Source organism: Apus apus, chromosome 8 (assembly GCF_020740795.1).
Source record: "Apus apus isolate bApuApu2 chromosome 8, bApuApu2.pri.cur, whole genome shotgun sequence".
Lineage (NCBI taxonomy): Eukaryota > Metazoa > Chordata > Aves > Apodiformes > Apodidae > Apus > Apus apus.
The window spans coordinates 24,719,799-24,740,770 of NC_067289.1; the positions used below are offsets into that span (position 1 = coordinate 24,719,799).

The 20,972-nt window shown below is 49.7% G+C and overlaps 2 protein-coding genes across 4 annotated transcripts; one reads left to right on the forward strand and one right to left on the reverse strand.

Moving 5' to 3' along the window:
- The first annotated feature begins 235 nt into the window (after positions 1 to 235).
- Positions 236 to 11,683, forward strand: LOC127387714 (NACHT, LRR and PYD domains-containing protein 1b allele 2-like). 3 transcript variants are annotated; one of them, XM_051626449.1, is made up of 16 exons: positions 236 to 288; positions 2,419 to 2,450; positions 3,056 to 3,109; positions 3,701 to 3,751; positions 4,226 to 4,255; positions 5,042 to 5,092; positions 5,181 to 5,224; positions 5,354 to 5,403; positions 6,026 to 6,246; positions 6,329 to 6,579; positions 7,710 to 7,844; positions 8,148 to 8,286; positions 8,731 to 8,784; positions 8,895 to 8,978; positions 9,509 to 9,778; positions 10,671 to 11,683. In XM_051626449.1, exons 1-16 carry the CDS (start codon positions 260 to 262, stop codon positions 10,688 to 10,690), a joined length of 1,515 nt encoding a protein of 504 aa, XP_051482409.1. In that variant the 5' UTR covers positions 236 to 259; the 3' UTR covers positions 10,691 to 11,683. The 3 variants fall into 3 exon arrangements, with proteins under 3 accessions (XP_051482409.1, XP_051482411.1, XP_051482410.1); XM_051626451.1 differs by lacking the exon at positions 7,710 to 7,844 and having other exon boundaries at positions 239 to 288; XM_051626450.1 differs by lacking the exon at positions 3,701 to 3,751 and having other exon boundaries at positions 239 to 288.
- A 1,720-nt stretch (positions 11,684 to 13,403) lies between these two features.
- Positions 13,404 to 16,364, reverse strand: IL12A (interleukin 12A). Its single transcript, XM_051626593.1, has 4 exons — positions 16,149 to 16,364; positions 15,127 to 15,234; positions 14,740 to 14,844; positions 13,404 to 13,574 (listed from the first exon to the last, which is right to left on the reverse strand). The coding sequence occupies exons 1-4, from the start codon at positions 16,362 to 16,364 to the stop codon at positions 13,404 to 13,406; spliced, it is 600 nt and encodes a 199-aa protein (XP_051482553.1).
- Between the last annotated feature and the right edge of the window lie 4,608 nt (positions 16,365 to 20,972).

Genomic DNA, 20,972 nt, shown 5'->3' on the forward strand with positions numbered 1-20,972 from the left:
GTGTGTGTACATCCAGATCCCTGTCGGGACACACGGATATGTGGGTGACACGCGGAGGTGCGTGGGCGGCCTCCGCACTCCAGACCGTGGGGTTGGGAGCCCAGGCTGGAAGGGGTGGGGGGGGGGGAAGGGAAACACGGGCACGGGGGCGTGTCCGTGGGGTGGGGGAGGGACCCCGCGGGTGGGAGGGACCCCGGCGGGCCCGCCCCTCCCGCCGCTGCGGGGCGGTCCGGTCCCGCCGCTCGCGCCTCCCGCCGCGATGTCCCGCCGCGGGCCGGAGCCCGACAGGTGAGCGGGGATGGGGAGACCTGCCTGGCCCCCCCCACATCCCGAGGCCCTTCCCCAGCATCCCCGCCGTTCCCCCGGGGCCTGCCCGCCATCATCCCCCGGCCACCCGCGCTGCTTTTATCTTCCTCCCTGTATCACCCCCCACATCCTTCCGTTCCCCCCCCTGCATCCCCCGTTCCCTCCCTGCTCCCCATCCCCCCCCCCAGCATGCTCCCTATCCCCCCCGCACTATCTGCGTCCCCCAGCATCCTCCTGTCTCTCCCAGCTCCCCCCGCCCCATGTTCCATCACCCCTCCAGCCCCCCCCCATTGCTTCCCATCCCCGCACCCCCCGCAGGGTCCCAGCCCCGCGCTGGCACAGAGCGCGGGGAAACCTCCTCGGGCCTTGCACCTGCAGCCAGGGCTCCCCTTTGTCGGCAGACAAAGCCACGGGCGAACCAGCGGCATTCCCGCTCCAGCGGCATTCCCGCTCCGCCCCGGTTCCCGCCCCGCTCCCCCGGGCACCCCCCCTTCCACCGATCCCGCTCATCCGCCGATCCCGCTCATCCCTGGCCCCGCAGCCCGGCAGCAGCGCGGGTGCTGCTCCCAGAGGCTGCAGCTGGCGGCTGTTAAGAAATTAGCTTGTTTTCACTTTTTTCCTTCCCCCCCCCCCGCAATCCGAACCCGCCCCGCTTTGTTTTTTTGGCTGGGACACAAGATCTCAACCCCGCAGCTCCGGCGATGCTTTTCCTCCCCCTCCTAATTAACGGTGGGCAGTAATTTCTTCTGCTGAATGGGACTGTTGGTGGGTTTTTTTTTGTTGTTTTGCTTTTCCTGCTTCTCCCCTCCGGAGCGTGGTTTCTCAGTTCGGGAGGAGGGAGGCGCAGCTGCGAGGGCTTCCAGCCTGCTGCAGGCAAACCGTCCTCAGCAAGCCAGCACTTGGTTGCATAAACCGTGCTTGGCTCCGGCACCGTCCCTGGGGTATATCCAGGCTCCCTCCAAATCTTTGTCAGCATTTATTTTTTTGGAGATACAGTTTGGAAGCACAAAGCCCGTTGTGTAATTCCCCATCTGTGCCCGCGGTGAAACCCTCACCCGGTTTCTCCCACTGGTCCCAGCACCCTTGTCCCTGCCCTTGGCTGACAAACACAGCTCCAGACTGTTTGGGGGGCATCCCCCCCCCCCCAGCTTCACCCAGGACCCCTTTGTTTTGTTTTGTTTTGCATCTCCTCCCCTTGGCCACGTGTTGGGGGATTTATTTTCTCTGCCTCTACTGCTGCCACCTCTTTAATTTTTATTCTTTCCTCCTGTGTTTGAGCCCTCCTGGCATGGCAGCAGCTCTGGCTCCCACAGTGATGCCCCCACACCCTGGTGGCTCCACTCTTGGATGCACCCCGGGATGCTGGGGCCTGGAGAGGATGGGCTCTGGGTGCACTGTGGCAACCTGGGATGGGCAAAATCAGCCTCCCGAGCTGCTAAAAACCAACAGCTGTGGCTTGACCTCACCTTGGCAGCCAAATCCCTCACCTGCCTCCAAAGAGGGAGGGAATATCTGATCTTTCCCTGGCCTGGTGGAGGGGCTGGGATGTATTTTGTGGTGCCACTGAAGTGAGGGAAAGCTGGATGTCACCTGCTGGTTTGTGGTAACTGTGCCCAGGGCGATTCCTTTCCTCAGCAGCAGATTTTGTGGTGCCAGAGGGAGGATGTTCTGGAGCTCCAGGGGAAGGTTTCCAGCACTGATCTTTATCTGTAAATGAAATTTCCCCTTTTCAATGGAGTCTGAAGGTTGGTCTGGATTTTGCCCTGGGCCATGAATGGGTGATGGGGTCACTTGGGGTTATCTGCCACATCTGAGCTTATCTTGAGCTTGTTTGTCTGAGCTTGGTGCCTTGCAGAGAAGGATTGGTTGGATTGCTCTTGAACCCGACAGGTGCCTGGCACACAAACCCTGAGGGCTTTGTGAAAGGGTCCAGGGCATGTGCTGGCAAGGGCCAGGGCTGAGAGTGATGTTAGGGAAAATTAATTTTTAGTCCCCATCCTAAGTCACCTCGTAAGCTCCCAAAGCTGGGGAGTGATGGGGAGCGGGCAGGGGGTGGTGGAACAGCCTCTGGTGCTGGAGGATCTGCTCATGTGATTCCTGTTTGTCTTCCAGCGGAGCAGAGTCCCTCTCTTCAGATGAAAAAGGTATGGTAATTTTGGGAAATAACAGTATTTCAGATGGGTTTGTTAGGAGAAATGGCCATCCTTCAGAATGGAAGTGACAGTTTTGTAACTGCTGGCTTTGAAAACCACAGTGTAATGATTCGGGTTCACAGGAAAGCTGGAGAGGAACCTCTTGTAAGGGCATGGAGCAACAGGACAAGGAGGAATGGTTTCAAAGGAAAAGAGGGAAGACTTAGATCTTAGGAAGGAAAGTTTTGCTGTGAGGGTGGTGAGACCCTGGCCCAGGTTGCCCAGGGGAGCTGTGGCTGCCCCATCCCTGGCAGTGTTGAAGGGCAGGTTGGATGGGGCTTGGAGCAGCCTGGGCTGGTGGGAGGTGTCCCTGCCCATGGAAGGGCATTTGCAACTAGATGATATTTAATGTCCCTTCCAACCCAAACCAGTTTGTGATTCTACAATACCTTAGTGTAATGGATAAGAGTTTTGATTATTTTTTTTTAATACCAATTTCCAAGTTTCATATTCCTTTGCTATTTATTCCCTTCCTCTGTCTGGCACAGTACACAAACACCAAGAGAAGAGATAAATCTCTCTCACACTGATAGCCCCTGACCACTTTTCTCTTGCAGAGCTGGTGGCCAGCAGTGTGGAGGGAGAGGGCTCAGCTGAGGAGCACCCAGCAGGTGGGCACACAGGTGGCTGAGGGCTGGGCAGGGGTGGGGTGGCTGGCCTTGCACCCCCTCTTTTCCCACACCATGATAAAACCTCGGTGTGGGTGCTGCTGTGACTCCTCAGGCTACTTGCTTTGCAGTACTGGTTTCTCTTCAACTTAGGTTTGTCAGAGTAATTGATTAAAGCCACACATGGTGCATCCCTGTGAGTCACATCACTGGTGGGACACAGCAGCTCTCACCAAGGCTTCTCCCACCTCACCTGCATGTCATGGAAAACCAGAATTTAACTGGGTGGACTGGGATGGGTGAAGCTCCCGAATAGTCCCAGGTATTCTAAAACATTCAAATTAAGCATCTTGAGCATCACACGTACCCTTCAGAAGGGCCTGGGTGACCCTGGACTCTCCTCTGATGCTGGGATTTGATGCCCTGATGCTCCTCATTGCCTAAGGGTGCCTCCTGACTTTTTCTGCTCTGTTATATTACCCGACTTGCTGACCAGCTTGATATATTCAAACTTCTGGATGTATCTTTTTTACTTCCCTGGGTCAATGCTTTATTTCATTCTGCCTGTGACTAATGGGGTGTCATTTTGTTAAGGAGAGGAGAGTTGTGAAAACAGCTCCAGCAGTAGCTCGGAAGAGGAGTCAGGTGAGCATCTCCTTGTGCTTTGTGTGTTTTCTCCCTTTTGAAAATGTACGTTTGCTTTAAACCAACTGCTCTTCATGGGAACAGTCTCGGGGTTGTTGTAGAGGACAGTGATTGCAGGCTGAAGAGCCGGATGGTGTTTTGGTAAGGAAAGTATTTTCTAGCCACTCAGTTTTGAGCAGAGCAGTAACAGAGGAGCAGCAGCTGATGTTGCTTTAGCCTCATAGACACAATACCCACAGATGTTTTTATACCACAGTAGTTGGTCCAAGCACCAAGAGGCTATAAATCTGCTTAAAAGTTGGCAGGAAAAGTGGCAAAACAGGATGGCCAGGAAAAGAATTAAAGGAAGCCTTTGCTGTTGATGGGAAGCCTGTGGGTTTGCACTTCCGTGGGTTACGCCACCGGCAGTTCATTGGGGCTTCAGGCAGGATTGATAGTCTTTAGTGGAATAATTACAAAGCTTTTTCTCATCAGATGCAGAGGAGTCAGATGGCAGAAGGTCGGGTGAGTGTTGGTTTATTTTATCCCTTCTATCTGCCTCCCAAGGTGTGAGGGAGCTGGTGAGGGATGCGTGGGTGGTGACGTGGGATGGCAGCAGAGTCATTCCCTGCTGGCCCAGCTGTCATCTCTGTGTCCTTGGGGAAAACGACTTGCTGGAGAGCTTACCCAGCCCAGGGGGTGTTGATGTCCTGAGGTGACTCCCCTGCTTGCAGGGAGGGGTGTTGGTGGCACGGGGAGCAAGAGCACAGTGCCCAGGCCACTCCACGCTGGTGGCCAGCTGGTCCCTGTCACCACAGCTCCTGCAAAATCCACCCTTGAGGCTAAAAACTTTCCCCCTCACCCCTGTGTCAGCTCTGCTTGCTGTTGTCCTGGGGCTTAGTGAGGAGGATTCAGGCACTTTGAAATCATTTTAGGGACAAATACGCTGCCCTGGCATGGTTACCTGCTCCCTGGGAAGCACTTCCATGCCAGGTAGTTGAACTTTGTACTTGGCACCATCAAACTTATCCTGGAGATAAAACTGTTGTTTTTCTTTTTTAACCCTGAAAAACTTTTTCCAGTAGTTTAGGCCAGTTATGGGCTCTTGCCAAGTGGTCCATCCTGATATTTGGCTTCATCCTCACATACAGGGGTGCAAGTGTGTGTGCAAGGACTTAGTCTTAGGAATATTCTCCTTAGGTTTTTATGAACGTGAACAAATCAGGTTGGTGGATTGTCCTTGCTGGGTGCTGGAGCAGAAACCTGCTGGAGACTGAGATATTTGCTGCAAACTTCTTTTTCTTCTTGTAGATGAAGAACAGGAGGAGGAGAAGGAGTTGCTACCAGGCTGCAATGAAGCAGGTAGTAACAGATCTCCTGAGGGCCCAGCTTTTCCTGAGTGTTTAATTACTGTGCTTTTAATGAGCTGCTCTTCCTGTTTTCTCACCAGGAGTGAACTGTCTGCCACCTTGTGAGCACTGCAGAAATGAAAATGTAGGTTTATTAAAAAAAACCAACAAACCCAACCCACAGCCCACCCACTTCGCATGAGATAATCTGCAAATAGTGATTCTGCTCTCTCATCAGCTTTTAAAATATGTATTTAAAAAAATCTTTTTGTAGGACCAGAAGGAGCTAGTGACCCCCAGGAGATTTGCTGGAGGACAACATGTGTATGTGGTTTTTTTAATATAATGGGTAAACATTTATATTGTTCTCATCAAGATATTCTCTCTTCAGTTTAAGTGGGAAAAAGACTAATTTGCTGCACAAACATGTTTGGAGTTACAACAGATGCCCCCAGATCCTTCAAAATAAACAGGGTAGGGCAGCTGTAGGTCCTGGTCCAAGAAATCTCTTGGGACAGCTTCCTGCCCTCCACATCTCACTGCAGTAATTGACATGAGGAACATTTTTCCATGCCTTGTTCTCCTGCTCTCTGGCTTGGAAGTTGTCATCAGTGTGTGATGGTGGTGGTGTCCACGTTGGTGTCACGGGGTGATGTTGGCTCTGGCATCGATGTGAGCTGGGCTGAGCCCTTGGTGTAGAGCAGCTGCTTCGTTTGCAGGAAATGTTATTCAAAAAAGCTCACTGCAGCTATTTTGCATGTGCTGGCTGGTTTTTAACACCCCAGTGACGGTTAAAAATTACTGTGGCTTCTGTGCTTTTTAGATAAAGTTCTCTGCACTCTTTGGGAAGGGAGTTTCTCCGTTATCCCTTGCCAACCAGCCACGTTTTAAGGGTATTTACCGGGCAGCAGAAGCTGACCTAACGTGGTGGCTCTTGCCTCTGCAGGGTGCAGCTGGATGCTGAGGGGACGTACCAGTGCAGCCTCACGGGCTTGATTTTTGAGGTGACGGGGGCCGTGAAGATCACCTATTCCCTCTTGTCCTGGAGCAAGTACGCCAGCCTGGTGGAGAAGCCGTGGATGGTGGGCGGCCCCCTCTTCGACGTGCGCTGCGACTCGGCCCCCGCTCTCACCTCCATCCAGTTCCCCCACTCCTTCTGCCTGGGTGGTGAGTGCTGGCTCCCTTCCCCCCAGGGAGGGGCCATCAGGACCGTCGGACCAGCTGCTGACCCCTCCCCGTGTCCCCGCAGGCGATGGTGCTGGCATGGCCTTCAAGGTGTTGCACATCAAAGGCCAGGGAGCCGCCATCGAGCCCTCCGTCGACTACTCGGCCTCCCACGTGAAGTGGCTGGTGAGCTCCTTGTCACCTGTGGGACCCCTCCTCCAGGGCCCCGAGCCCCTGCACTACCACGGCGCCGTCATCCTCTACAAGGTGGTGGATGAGCATCCCTCCTTGTCCTTCCGGGTCTACGTGGCTACCAACAACGACTCCTTTATAAAGGTAAACCCCCCGCCCCCCGTGTCCGGGGTGAAGGATGGTGTCAGGTCAAAATAGCAGCAAGGTGGGTTCAGGGTGGTGGGGGTGGGTGGTGGTAAAGAAGATCTTTTCTCCCATCCCAGGATTTGCATGCAAAGCTCTGGGTATGTATTTATATATAGATGATGCCTCCAGGGAGGAAATTCTCTCCCTCTGCTCCACTCCGGTGAGACTCCCGCTGAGGTCTCCAGTGCTGGAGTCCCCAACACAAGACGGTTGTGGAGCTGTTGGAGCAAGTCCAGAGGAGGCCACAGAGGCACCTTGGCTCTGGAGAGAGGCTGGGAGAGTTGGGGTGTTCAGCCTGGAGAAGAGAAGGCTGCAGGGAGACCTTGCAGGAAAGCTGGGGAGGGACTTTTGACAGGGGCTTGGAGTGACAGGACCAGGGGGAGAGTTTTCAAACTGGAAGAGGGGAGATTAAGATTGGAGATTAGGAAGAAATTCTTGACTGTGAGGGTGATGAGACCCTGGCACAGGCTGCCCAGGGAAGCTGTGGCTGCCCCATCCCTGGCAGTGTTGAAGGGCAGGTTGGATGGGGCTTGGAGAAACCTGGTCTGGTGGGAAGTGTCCCTGCCCATGGCAGGGGGGTGGAACTAGAGGATCTTGAAGGTTCCTTCCAACCCAGACCAGTCTGTGGTTCTACAGTTTTGTGATTCTGTATAATGAGACTCCCATACCTAAAAGGTCTGCCAGGTTAGGATATGACGTTTAAGGAGTTATTCTGGCCAGTGTGTTCACTCACAAGCTGCTACAGAAATTAAAATATATGAGAAACCTGTTTGCCTCCAAAATCCACTGTGTTCAGGATTTGTACCTGAACGAGCTTCTTGTCCTGTTGCCCATTCCCCCATCTACTACACGTAGGCAAACACAGTAATTAAAACCTGCATTTTATGGGGGTTGCAAGCTCTTCTATCCAATTTCACCCGTGTGAAAGAAGTTTGTTTGGTGTTGAGTGCACAGCTTTCTGTGCCGTTTGCCCTGTGGAACAGGTCCCAGCCAGAGAAAAGCCTGAGGAGACACGTTAGCAGATTTTGAAATGCTAATTCCTTTTTACTGAGGTGAATAACCTTTCCAATTGTATTTTTGAATTTTAGGATATCTCAAGAGCCGTAAAACATTCAAATAAGAAATTTATTAAAATTGACAAGCCCCCTGTCTGCCAGAAATTACTGCAGAAAGGAAAGAGATATAGATTAGTTTGCGAGCCAGAAGCTGAAATAACTCCTGAGGTAAGTCCTCTACACAACCTTCACTTTGTGCATCACAGCTTGATTAGGAGCACAGTAGAAAATAGCTTTTCCTGTATGTTCCTGCACTGGCGTTAAGGGCATTTTTCACACTCATTTGCCATCACTCCAGAAAGGGTTTGCCTCTTAGAGACCTAAACTTTTGGGGTGGAATCCTGATACTAAAGTCAACAGCAAAACACTGGGGAGATGAGTTGGGCTTGGGTCTGTGCCAAGAGCCACATCCCCCTCTTGAGTCAATGTTTTTGGGTAAATATTTTCTTCGAACCTGTTTACGTTGTGTAGGAAATTGAATTTGTTGATGGATCTCTCTTGAAACTGAAAAGTTACATTGAAGTTTATTTGGAGAAGCCTGATGACTTCACCTTGTCTTTGGTTGAGCTGGAGTCTGATGCCACCGTATGGAAAGCAAAACTGAGAGAGAGTGAGTCAGTCACCTTCCCTGACCTCCCTGCTGGAAAGGGGTAGGAGTTGGGCTATAACTCAGCCCTTAGATATCCTGAAAAATGGGGAGGTTTGGAGCTGGAAGAGCTGAAACACCAGGAGAAGAGCTCTGGGAGGTCATGTGGTGGATGTTGCAGATGGGTGTGTGGGAGGATGCTTCACTTCTAGTTACTATATATATTTATTATATATAAAATAAAACATATATACTATATAATATAAAACATGTATGCTACATTATATTTATTATAATATTATATATGGTGGGCTGCAGCACGTTGGATAAAAAGGGAAAAATCATCTCATTGTATAAAATCTGAGCTCAGCTGCCCACACCCACCCAGCAGCTTGGTTTTGTGGCTGTTGGGCACAGCCATGGGAATTCCTTCCTCACCTTCTGTTGCCTCTGAAAACTCTTTCCCAGGTGACTGGATTCATTACGATCAGAACAAAAACAAGCAGAAAACGAGCACAGTCAGTAAGTTAATTTGAAGATAAGGTGGGGTGGCTGGTTTTTGGTGCTCCTTGCTTGCTGTGGTAGCTCCAGTGATGTTCAAGAAGGACCCTCATCTCTTGCTTGCTTCTTAGGTGTCAAAAAACGGAAACCAACCTCCAGTATTTTGGAAGAAGATGTGCTCTGCAGCAAAAAACAGAAGACTGGCAACACTGCAGGTAGAGCATTTCTGTGTCATTTGAAATTATAGGTTTGGGTTATTTTGGTTTTGTTTTTTTTATCCTGTTAATTGAACCTGAGGGGTTTTTTTTGGGTAAAGAATTCCACGACTGAGCACCTGCTTTTGTAGGTGCAGGATTGGTACTTAGGTTTGTGTGCTGAAGTGCACTGTTTGTCATTCCCTGGGTGAGCAAAGGGGGAAAAACAGCTGGGAAACTTGCTTTATAAGGGTCAGCTCAGATGGTATGGAGGTATAGGTTGGATATTAGGAAGCACTTCCTCAGGGAAAGGATGATCAGGCACTGGAATGGACCGCCCAGGGAAGTGGTGGAGTCACCATCCCTGGATGTGTTCAAGGAGAGGCTGGATGTGGCACTTAGTGCCATGGTCTGGAGATGTGGTGGTGTTGGTCATAGGCTGGGCTTGATGATCTCAGAGGTCTTTTCCAGCCTCAATGATTCTGTGATTTAGTCACAATTTTGATGAGAAGAGTGATGTTAAATCTGACTTTTGTTCTGTGTCTTTTCAGACGGAATTGAAACAAAGAGCTTGACTGACCAGCAGCTGATGGTGGTCGCCAAGCTGTTTGGTAGGCAGTGGAGAGAAATTGCCATTGAGTGTCTTCAGATGGAAATGAAAGACATTGAGCAGATCCAGGCAATGGAGGAAGAGGTCAACATGCAAAAATTTCGGGTGTTAAGCAAGTGGAGGGACCGAGAGCAGAGCAAGGGCACAGCAGCAGCTCTGCACAACAGTCTCCAGCAAAAAGCACCCTATGAGATACTGCAGGTCCTGAAAGGTATCACCTTCCCCTGGCATTTAGTTGATTACATCACTGCTTCTCAGATGTATTTTAAGACTTTGCATCAGAGAGTTTACCAGGTCCCTGGGACACGTTTTACTGCGTCAGTCAAAATTGTCTCCCTTCTGGTATTAGCAGTGACTTTCTTCCTGTGGCATTTTTATACTTCCCTTCAGAAACTGATGTAAAATGAACAACTTTTTGGCACTGGATGTTGGGAGTACTTTCAGCACGACCCAGCCCTCAAGGCTGGGCCCATCAGTGTTCAAGCCCCAAACCAACCCTTGCTTTTCTCAGGAGCTCCAAGGAAGAGCTCATAGACTCAGAGAACCCCAGGCTGGGTGGACCTCAGGGATCATCTGGTCCAACCTTCCTTGGCCAAAGCACAGGCTAGACAAGAAGGCCCTGCACCCTGTTCAGCTGAATCCAGATGTTTGGGTCTTTTCTATCTTTCAGGAAGGGTCAATTACCACCCTCCCCCCCAGGGATGACTTAGTGGGCTGGGGTCCTGCAGGGCTGTGTGTGGGGATAGATTTACTGCCCGTGGAGCTGATTTCTGGGGCACTCCTTATTTTCAGTTCACCTTGTGCAAACCAAAGTTGCTGAGCGGGCTGAAAACTCAGCCGACCAAGGGGAAACTTTCTCAAAAACACAATATATATATTCTTTTCTTTTTTGAAATGGGCAAAACTTGGTTCTTTCTTCATGCTCCCTAAAGGCAACCTGGGGTGCAGTGGTGGAAAGCTGCTCCTGCCCTCTGCCCCTCACAGACCTTTCCATGCTGCTGCCTCATAGGCTTTTAGTACATGAATTAGTCAACCTGACTATTTTGCAACAAGCTGCAGGGATCAGCTAATCTGTGTGTGTTTGTGCATGTTTGTCTCCTCAGGTTTCTCGGCTCGGAGCTGAGCTGGTGAAGCCGCAGCTAGGAGAGGAGCACAGTGGGAGCTTCCCTGGAATCCTGCTGGGATTTGGGAAGGCAGATGCGAGGCATCGTGTCTCAGCAGAAGGTTTCAGCAGGATCTTCACAAGAAATGTGAAAGAAATTTTGTGTGGATATAAGCACACGTAAGACTTTCATCCTCAGGTGGCGGATCCCAGCGCCGCAGCTGGGAATGCCGAGCTTCCCAGACAGGGAATGCCAACACTGCCTCTGGCTTTGTCTCATTTGAGCCAATCCTAAAAGACATGGACACTGGGAGAAACCACTTTACCTTGTTCAGGTAGATGATTGATATCTGGGAACATTTTTATTGACATCAGGGAAAGACAGGGAGGAAAGTGAAGCAGAAACTTTAGTCCCCCCCAAAATACTGAGCTGCAAAAATCATGAGGTACGTCGGATTTCTCAAGGATGCCCAAGATCAGGGAAGAGTAATCCTAAACTTGCAGATAAATTCCTTGATGTAATCACTGTATATATACATAATTACTGTATATACTCCTGTACATTCAGTCCTTGTTAAGCTGTGGTTCTGTTTGCTAAAAACCTTGAAGACTGGTTTTGTGGGAGCACCACTATTAACTCCAGGCAGCTTTGAATTGTCCCTGGGAATTCCTTCTCCACTCTTTTCTGGATAGTCTGTCTCAATTTTTACGAGATAATTTTTTTTTTTTTACGTTGTGTATTTTTTTTTTTTGTATGATACATTTTCTATACTTTTTTAAAACAGTTTTTTTTCCACTTGATCCATTTTAACTGGAATAGAATTAGGTGCTGAAATGAAAGTGGGAGACGCCAAGAATCTCTGCGAAGGTTGTGACTTTGTTGGCAACACACAAAGGGTTGGACTCAAGGAAGTAAGGGATTCCTTGGAGCATCTTCCTCTCTGTATGTTTATGAAAGGAAAAGCATACTTTTAAAAAATAAGGATTAAAAAGGAAAAATTTACAGTACTTGCATATGGGGTTTGAATATTTTTTTCGTTTTGGCTGCTGTGGATGAATTGTTGCAAGGTTGTGTGTTGTGGGCCATCTTTCCAACCCTTGGTGCTCCATTGCTACGTACACCCGAGGGGATGGCTGAAGGAAAGGGCTGTGTTGGTGCTCTGGACCTCCTGGGTTCTTCTCCCAGAGGGGCTTTTAGGAGAAAAAAAGGCTGTGGGAGGCAGGGAGGCTGGGGTGGGGATCTCCATCCCCCAGCAGAGCTGCCCTGGCCACTTCTCTCTGGGACAAGTGGGGAGAAATTGCCACTGGGGGAACCCTTAAGATACCAGTAAAACCCAAAACTCTGGTAGGACCCTCCTGTCAGAAGCAGAAATGGGTGAATCTAAGATGGAAAGAAGATGCTTTGTTGTAATAATAAAGGTAACTGGAGATAACCTATGGTCGAAGGGGATGATGAGGTCTTCAACCTTCAGGTTCTTTAAATCAAAATCAAGAAGCTTTAAAAAAAAGTATAGCATTTCTGTGGTCTTCAGTTTGGCTTTGCCCAGTTCTGGCAGCCGGAAGGAAGTAAAACATTGCAGCTGCACACAGACATTGTGCAGGGGGTTGCTCTTACCTCAGAACTTGGTCTGTGTTGTGGGTGGGCTGTGGGAGCAAGGCCCATGGCTTTGGTGCCACCAGAAGCCTCTGGGAATGTGTAGGATTGTGTTGTAAGGGCTGGTGTGTGCAGGTAACACCAGCTCCTGGGGACAAGAGGAGAGGATGAGCTGTTCCCTGAGTGGTAGAGCTGGGGGTCCCACCAGGCCCTGGACATCCAAGGAGGCTCCTCAGGGGTCCCCAGAGCTGGGAGGGCAGAGCTTGGAGAAGGCAAGCAAGGGGAGAGAGCTGAAGAAGGTGTTGACATGGTGATGAGGGCAGCAGAGGCAGCATGGGGCTGGGTGGGACTGGGCCAAGGTCCCTGCTGGGGTGAGGACAGAGCTGCCCTGGAGGGGATGGACACCTTCCTCTGGGCTGGTTTGTGTCCTGCAGGCAGGAACCGGGAAGATAATCCTCTCCTCCCAGCATCCTTCCTGGCCTCCAAAGCTGTGCAAAAAATCCATCTGGCTGGAACAATTTCACCATTGATTTTGGAGGGGCTGGGATTTCACCCTGGAAACTATGTAACCAGCTGGAAAGTGACTGGAAATGAGGATGGAAGCGAGGGGGTTGCTTTGAGAGAAAAATCCTCAAGAAACCCTTCTGATGTAAGTAACGAGATGGAAGCAGGAGTTTGAAAGAGGATACCAGTGCTGAGTGTTCTGCTGGTACACCCTCACGTGCCAGCAATATTCCAAGTATTTTGGAATGGTTAATGTCATATCTCAAGGGAGGAAGGAAAAAAAAAGTCACCACGTTTGTAAGGCAACCTCTAATTTTATTAGGCAATAAATAGAATAAATAAGGAATGTAACGATAAATAAGTTGCTTATTCCAGATAGGTTTCAGTTTCTGAAAATTACAGCTGAATAAATAGAACAGGTAAGACAACAGGTGGGGGTTTGGTGGTGTGAGGATGTTTTGGGACTGAGATGTAGCTCATTTTCCAGAAACTGAGAAGTTAAAAGGCACTGGTGACAGCTAAAAACTTAGAGGCAACTCTGTGAAATATTCTCTGCTGAAACCACCTGGTGAGGTACGGACTGGATTCCTTCTGGTTTGCTTCTCCCTCGGGATGTCTGGAGGTGGGACTGGGTGCTCAGAAGGAGCTCTCCTGGGAGCTGAAGAAGCTCATCAGGCGGGTGATGGTGAGGGCGCGGGTGCGGAAGGTGTGGAGGATGCTGCAGAGCCTCAGCTGCTCCCCAATGGGCAAGGGGAGACCCCTGCCCACCTCGGGCTGCTCCCCACTCCTGCCGCTGCCCTGCAGGGCCTGGGGAGAGGGAAGGGGCTTAGAAACTGGCACCACAAAGTGGCTACAACAAAAAAAGCTTTACATTTCTTCCCCCCCCAAGCCTGAGCGATGAAGCCTGAGGCTCCAGGGAGACCTCATAGCAGCCTGCCAGGACCTGGAGGGGCTCCAGGAAAGCTGGGGAGAGGCTTGGGACAGGGGCTTGCAGTGAGAGGAGACAGGGGGAATGGGTTAAAACTGGAAGAGGGGAGATTTAGGTGAGACGTGAAGGAATTCTTTGCAGTGAGGGTGGTGAGACCCTGGCCCAGGTCGCCCAGGGAAGTTATGAAATCCTCATCCCTGGAAGTGCTGAAGGGCAGGTTGGACGGGGCTTGGAGCAGCCTGGGCTTGTGGGAGGTGTTCCTGCCCATGGCAGGGGGATGGGACTAGATGATCTTTAAGTTTCTTTCCAACCCAACCTATTCTATGATTCTTTGATTCTTAATGACATATTTAATAGCCTTAGGATGCACACCTGTACTTCCCTTGAGACAAAACTGTCCATTCCTGCACAAAGGCTCTTTCTGCCTAGGAAAAAAGACCATAGAATGGAATGATAGAAGGATTGGAGAGGACTTTAAAGATCATCTAGTTCCATCCCCTGTGCCATGGGCAGGGAGATGCTTTTTTTAATCCTAAAAGGTTGTTCTTATCCTAAATCTGTGGCTGGCTTTGCCTAGTGAACCTTCAGACTGGGCTTATCTGCCCGTGGGCAGAATCTCCAGGCTATTGTAAGATGCTGTGTCAATATAAAGGCAATTAGATTTTTTTTCTCTAATTAGCTCTTGTCAAACAAACAAACAAGCTTTTAACATCTCTTCCCTTTACTCCCTAGTAATATTTATCAGAGTTCAGCATACCCTGTGTCATACTCAATATACCAGGTGTGTTATGTCTCACTATTTGGAAGAGCCATGTCCCTTTTACTTATTTTGAGTTATATGAGGAACTGGCAGAAAAATCCTCTACCCCATCTCCTTGTGAGAGCAGAGCAGTTGTGAAAGGAGGAGGATGCATGGCTGAGTGGCCAGAAATTATCAGATTGGAGAGAAGCCACTAACTATTTGACTGACTATGGAATAGAGCCAACTGGATGAAAACTGCAGTTGTAAGACAGCAATAGTAGAAAGGAAGGAGACAGACTTACTTCCATCATCTTATCAATAGTTGCCAGCACCTGTTGATTGCTGAGGTTCCTCAGCTCTGCCCTGTAGGCACTCAGATCCTCATATATTGCCTGCAGGCATTTTCTCTGCAAAAAGCCAGAATTCTCAGGGAACGTTGCAAACTGGTGGAAAATGCTTTACACATACAACAGGTGAAAGAAAAAGTTCTTTTGGGAAAGTTACAATTTACCTTATCAAAAGTAGATCTTTCCAGTGCTGGACAGTTTCCAGTCTGCAAATTAAAGAAGAAATGAGACGTGGTGTATTTGTGGAAGTGTGAATTCTAGGGCTGTTCTGTGAAAATACGCTGAAACAGGATATATATATATAAAAATATATATATTTATGGTTTGTTTGTTTGTTTTTACCCCAGGATCCTCAGGGATACAAGCTTTTATCGTGTTGGTTTGATTCTTAGTGATATCATCCAGGTCAGCCTCTTCAAGGATACATTTAAATTCCAGTATGCTGAGCTCCTGTGTGAAAAAGAGAATGAAAAAGGAATCATCAACTCCCCTTTATGGTACCGTGTATGTATAGATACATCTGCAAACACAGGTAAGGGTAAGTGGTGTGTCCCAGATGTCTGCACTTTGCTCAATCCTTTGTGAAGACTAAGGTTAAAAACAAAAGTGAGCAACTAGAGTAAGAGGCTGAAATGCAGGTGGTAGCTGTGTTTGAAGGGAATAAGCTCAGGCTCTGCACGGGTTCGTTTTGAATGCTGTTGCAAATTGCACTGTACGTTATTTTCTGGCAGACGAGGGACCTGCTGGGGAATTTGTGTCGCCGTCTTTTCAAATGTATCTTTTAAAAAGTTAAAAGTAACTCCTGCCCCCTGCCCGGGCGCTCGGCTGTGCTCTCAGCCCCGCCGCAAGCCGGGGACAGATGCACCCAGGTAAGGGCGGGGGTTTTGCTGCTCTGTGAGGTGAAGCTTGCAGCAAGAGCAGGGAACTTTAGGAATAAATAAATAAATATATAAATAGTCCCCTTGGCCCAACTGCCAGGGCACCTCGGTGTGGAAAGGTGCTCCAGAAATCACACGTCAAGGCGATGACGAAGTCAGAGGGAAGTATTTCCTGAGCCAGCTCTGCAGGGGCCTCCAAGTGTTCAGAGACGAGAGGGTTAGAACCAGGGCGCTCGTGTTGCGGTGTAGGGGCTGGAGGGCTGAGGAGAAGGGAGCAAATCCCGCCCTGAGGGGCTGGGCAGGAGGGGCGTGAGAGCGAAGACCAGGTAGAAGGTCTTCAAGGGAATCTCCCGGGGATGCAGGGCAGCCCGCCCATCACCACCCCTGGGTACCACCGCGCCCTCCTGGGGACCCTCACCAGCCCATCCCTGCCCTCCTGGGTACAAACGCTGCCCCCTCCCCTCCTGCCCCCGTGGCCCCGCAGACCTGCAGCCGCTGCGGGGAGGTGTTGGCGGCCTCCAGCATCTCCCGGGACCGGTTCAACCTGTCGGGCGGGTGGTGCGGGCCGGGGGGCGGCAGCGCCCGGACGGGGGGCGGCAGGGCCGGGGCCAGGACCAGGCAAAGGGCGAGAAGCAGCCCCCAGGGCCCCGCCTGCCGCCTGCCCCCCCTGCCTGCGCTGCCGGGACCTCCGCGCTGCTCCATGGCGTGTGCGGGGCAGACCGGACCGCCCCGTCTTTTATAGGGACTGCGGGACTTTCCCCTCCGCTCCTCCCCTGCCCTGGGGCAGTGCTGGGCTCATTGGGGCGCTCAATCATCCCGAGAGCCCGGGACTTATCATCCCGAGAGCGCGGGAATCATCCCGAGAGGGCGGGAATCATCCCGAGAGGGCGGGAATCCCGGCCCCGCGGGGGCGGGCTGGGCTGGGCGGGAAATCCTGCGGTCGGTGCTCGGAGATGCTGCGGGGAATGGTCCGGCACCTGGGGAGGCTTGGAGAGCCTTTCTTCAGCAGTATTCCCTCTGCACGCGGTGTGCCTCCCGCTTATGGAAAAGTAGGGATTGCTTGAAATGTGTGTATGGAATCCCCAGCACAAGAAGGGTACGGGGATGCTGGGAGGGCTGGAGCAGCTCTGCTCTGGAGCCAGGCTGGGAGAGCTGGGGTGTTCAGCCTGGAGAAGAGAAGGCTCCAGGGAGACAGAGCACCTTCCAGTGCCTGAAGGGGCTCCAGGAAAGCTGGGGAGGGGCTTGGGACAAGGGCAGGGAAGGATGGGATGAGGGGGGATGCTTTAAAGCTGAAAGAGGAGGGATATAGGTGAGATCTTAGGAAGAAATTCTTTGCTGTGAGAGTGGTAAGACCCTGGCCCAGGCTGCCCAGGGAAGCTGTGGCTGCCCCATCCCTGGCAGTGTTGAAGTGCAGGTTTGATGGGGCTTGGAGCAGCCTGGGCTGGTGGGAGGTGTCCCTGCCCATGGCTAGGGGCTGGGACTAGATGTTCTTTAAGGTTCCTTCCAACCCAAACCATGCTATGATTCATTTCCATTCTTTCTTATTGAAAACTGCAATGATGAAATAGCAGTAATGTACATCATTAGAATGTGCCTGGGAACTTGCTTTTTGTTGTTTGTCCAAAGAAAAGCAACAAATCTTGGGAAGGGGCTGGAGCACAAGTGTGAGCAGGAGCAGCTGAGGGAGCTGGGGGTGTCCAGCCTGGAGCAAAGGAGGCTGAGGGGAGACCTGCTGGCTCTGCAGCTGCCTGAGAGGAGGTTGGAGCCAGGGGGGTCGGGCTCTGCTCCCAGGTAACAAGAGGAAATGGCCTCATGTTGTGCCAGGTGAGGTTGAGATTGGATATCACGAACCATTTCTTCCTGGAGAGGGTTGTCAGGCCCTGGCCCAGGCTGCCCAGGGCAGGGGGGGAGTCCCCATCCCTGGAGGGGTTTCAAAGCTGTGTGGATGTGATGCTGAGGGATTTGGGTCAGTGGTGGCCTTGGCAGGGCTGGGTTAATGGTTGGACTTGATGATCTGAAAGATCTTTTCCAACCAAAATAAAGCTAAGATGCTACTTGGTATCATCACATCACCCAATACTTCCATATTAGTTCATGTTGCATGTGGCCATTCCAAGCCTGGCCAAAGGGCTGTAGAAAACTCTTCTATCCTCCAGGTCTGCCATGAAGTCAATGGGAATTTTGCTATTGACTTGGAAGGGAGCAGGATGAATCAAGAGTTTTATATTGCATTTTCAGATTCTTTTTATTTTCATTGACATCTTGTTTCCCCTAAGAAGGTTGTGGTGTGTCTAGAGACTGACTTTGCTGGAATACCAGTGCTGCATAATTTTCCAGTTGCACCGTGTGGTTTCCATCTCTGCACTAGTCATTAGGTTGTGGGCTGTGGTTTTTAGTCCTGTGTAGGAAGTTTCTTTTCTATTTTCTTTTTTCTGTCACAGAAGTGAAAGAGCTTTTCAGAATGTGCTTGCAGGCCTGTTCTTGAAAAGGCACCACTTTAGCTTTCCAGGTTTCTTTGCCAGATGCTCAGTCACACTGGTACTCTCAGCAGCAGGGCATGAGGCTCCTCTTGGGGTGAGGGTTCTCTTTGGGTGGGGCATAATCTGGGCACCAGCTTTTGGTTTAAGCCATTCCTGTGGCACACTTAGACATCTTCAGGGATATTAGTTGGAGTTCTTTGTCTGAAAGAAGGAATATTTGGTGTAAATACCTTCAGAGGTCCTCAAAGGCAGCTGCTATTGGATGGACATTGTGCACAGAACATTGATCTCAAGGGAAGATTGTGCATGGAGGTTCTTCTCATGATCCAGGAGAGGGAACTTCCCATCCTTCTCCTGAGTCTTGTCTCCTGGAGGGATTTCTTTGTGAAATTCCAGTGAGGTGGGGGAAAAACTGGGGCTAGAAGGTGTTCCTGATGTGCTGTTGAAAGCTGGCTGGGATGGCAAGAGCATCTTCACCAAGGACTTCACCTTTGAAGGGTCTTCAGCATTTCCCAGCCACAGGAGACTGAAAAATACAGGCTACACAAGTAGGACAGACACACAAGGACACATCTGGTTCCCTTTTATGCAAAACCTTGGGCTATATTTTACTTTCTTCACATTATTTCTATCTCTCATGATATATGGCTCATGGATACTTTGCCAGGAATGTCCAGTTCTCACACAGGTGTTTCCAAAGCAGAAATGCTTCCTTCCTCCCTCCCCCAGCCCCAGGGTTAACTTCTGTATTACTGAAACATGGGGTGGGTTTGATCTACTGATAAAATGGAATTTATCCTAACACTGGCAAGTGGAATTTTTTCTCTCTGGTAGAAGAAATAATTGAACGTTGCTGCATTTGCTGCTTTTCCAAACAGGAATGTTTTTCTCAATTATCTCCAAAGAACCATGGCCAAATGACACCATTGTCACTACTTATTTATTTCCTTGATAGCATCTGTGCCTGCAGCCCTTGCTGTGCCAGGCTGCTGAGGATCCTTGTCCACATATTGCAGGATCAGAGGTGATAAATCCAGAGATCTGCTGAAGCTCCAGCCCTTGGAATCACACTCTGCAGACCCAAATCCCCCCGGAGCAGCAATCCCAGAGGTATTGTGGTGACATCTCCTGGGAAGATGCTGAACACGATGTTCACACACTGGTTGTGCTGGGTGGGTTGGGTGGTGAATTGAGCCTGGCCAGTTTCTTCTCCTTTTGCCCAATTTGTACCATATTTGTGTTCTCTGCCCAACAAACCCAGGCACTAACAGTCTTACCTGAAAAATGGGACTGATTGTAGATCTGTGGGCTGGACTTTGATGTTCCTTAGTGGTTATATGCAGCCTAGCATCTAATATTGTTGCTAACTGGGGGGGTCAGACCTAATAACCTTTTCTATGTCAGAAGCATCCAAAAGTGAGCAGCAGGTTCTTCTGAAATTGAAAAAGCCATGTCCTTTTTATCACCTCTTGTGCCTTGATCTCAGGTACCCACCTCGTCAGGGTTATACAGGTGGAGAGGAGCATTTGTGATTGAAGCAACAAAGATGAGGATTTATCATGTACACATTTAGAGATGCAGTGCAGTAATTGCACACCACAGCCTATTAAAACTGTTAGAAAAGGTATGATTTTACACAAGAAAATGTAATTCCACTGGCTTTATTTCAACCATAAATTGCTCTTGCTGAAATTAAACTCCTGGGAAAAATAAGCACCATTCTGGGCCCAGCTATAAAAATATGTAATATTATTGTAGGCAAAACTGGATGAAACTCTGGTCTTGTCTAGACTGCCCTCAACCAAGGCAATGCTTAAAAATCCTATTTGAAAAAGAAAGGAAAATAATAATAATAATAATAATAATAATAATAATAATAATAATAATAATAATAATGAAACCTGATTAGAAAAACCCCAAACCCCTCAGTTCAGTTTGGTTATGAGGACTCTACATGGGATGGTGAGAAATAGGATCTTCTCCAGCCACATTGTTCTAAAAATCCAGAGAGGTTCCTGGAAATGTGTGCTGACCCCAGGCACTGATGTTCTGCTTCAGTCTTGCCTTTGTCTCCTCTCCCTTCCTATCAACAGAAATCTAATTTTTTGTCTTTGTGGTTGCTCCTAAAGTCCAAGCCAGGTGAAGACCACTTCAGAGGAAGGTGGGGATGAAGAGCCTGAACATCACACACTACTCCGTGTGCTCCAGTGAACTGAGGTGTGTGTGGGGAGATACTTCCCACCTGGGTCTCTGGTTGTGTGGGGTTAATTATCCTGTAACCTGTCAAATTAGACACATTTTCTTCTTTAGCAAACTAGCTCCTAAACCTTTTGTAAAGGTCAGGTAGTATCTTGTAACTTACCTTCAATGGCAAGAGGTGGGTTATTTGCAGGAGACTCTTATTCCCCATCATTAGAATCAAATACAATGATGCAATAATTGTATGTGTCTGTATGTACATACATAAATACATATATAAACTAAAGTTGCAGCATGATTCTATCACAGCTGGGCTGACAGTTCAGAGCAGATAGTTGGTACATCAGCAGGACTGCAAAATGTTGTGTAGAATAAGATTTCTGGATGCTTCAGTTAATGTAAGTAATTTTAATACTACTTGCCACTGTCAAAATGTACAGAGGACTGATCATGGGTCATTTTTTTGCTCCTGGATCATTTTTTGCAGAAGATCTGGGGTCAGAGAGCTCCCCAGAACAGCCTCACTGACAGAATCATTGCTGCTGATTGATGTTGGGAACCGATGGTTCCACAAAATGGGAAAGCAAAGGCTTGAAACTCAGCGGGTGGGGTTGTTTTTTTTTGGCCGCAG

What these genes read in the sequence shown, in the direction of transcription:
- IL12A (XM_051626593.1), bottom strand. Translation starts at nt 16,364, where the DNA reads ATGGAGCAGCGCGGAGGTCCCGGCAGCGCAGGCAGGGGGGGCAGGCGG. An exon ending in CCTCCCCGCAGCGGCTGCAG is followed by an intron (nt 15,235 to 16,148) that starts GTCTGCGGGGCC and finishes TTTTTCACACAG; the next exon opens with GAGCTCAGCATACTGGAATT. An exon ending in CTATTGATAAGATGATGGAA is followed by an intron (nt 13,575 to 14,739) that starts GTAAGTCTGTCT and finishes CCCTCTCCCCAG; the next exon opens with GCCCTGCAGGGCAGCGGCAG.
- LOC127387714 (XM_051626449.1), top strand. Translation starts at nt 260, where the DNA reads ATGTCCCGCCGCGGGCCGGAGCCCGACAG. An exon ending in AGCTGAGGAGCACCCAGCAG is followed by an intron (nt 3,110 to 3,700) that starts GTGGGCACACAG and finishes CATTTTGTTAAG; the next exon opens with GAGAGGAGAGTTGTGAAAAC. An exon ending in GATACTGCAGGTCCTGAAAG is followed by an intron (nt 9,779 to 10,670) that starts GTATCACCTTCC and finishes TTGTCTCCTCAG; the next exon opens with GTTTCTCGGCTCGGAGCTGA.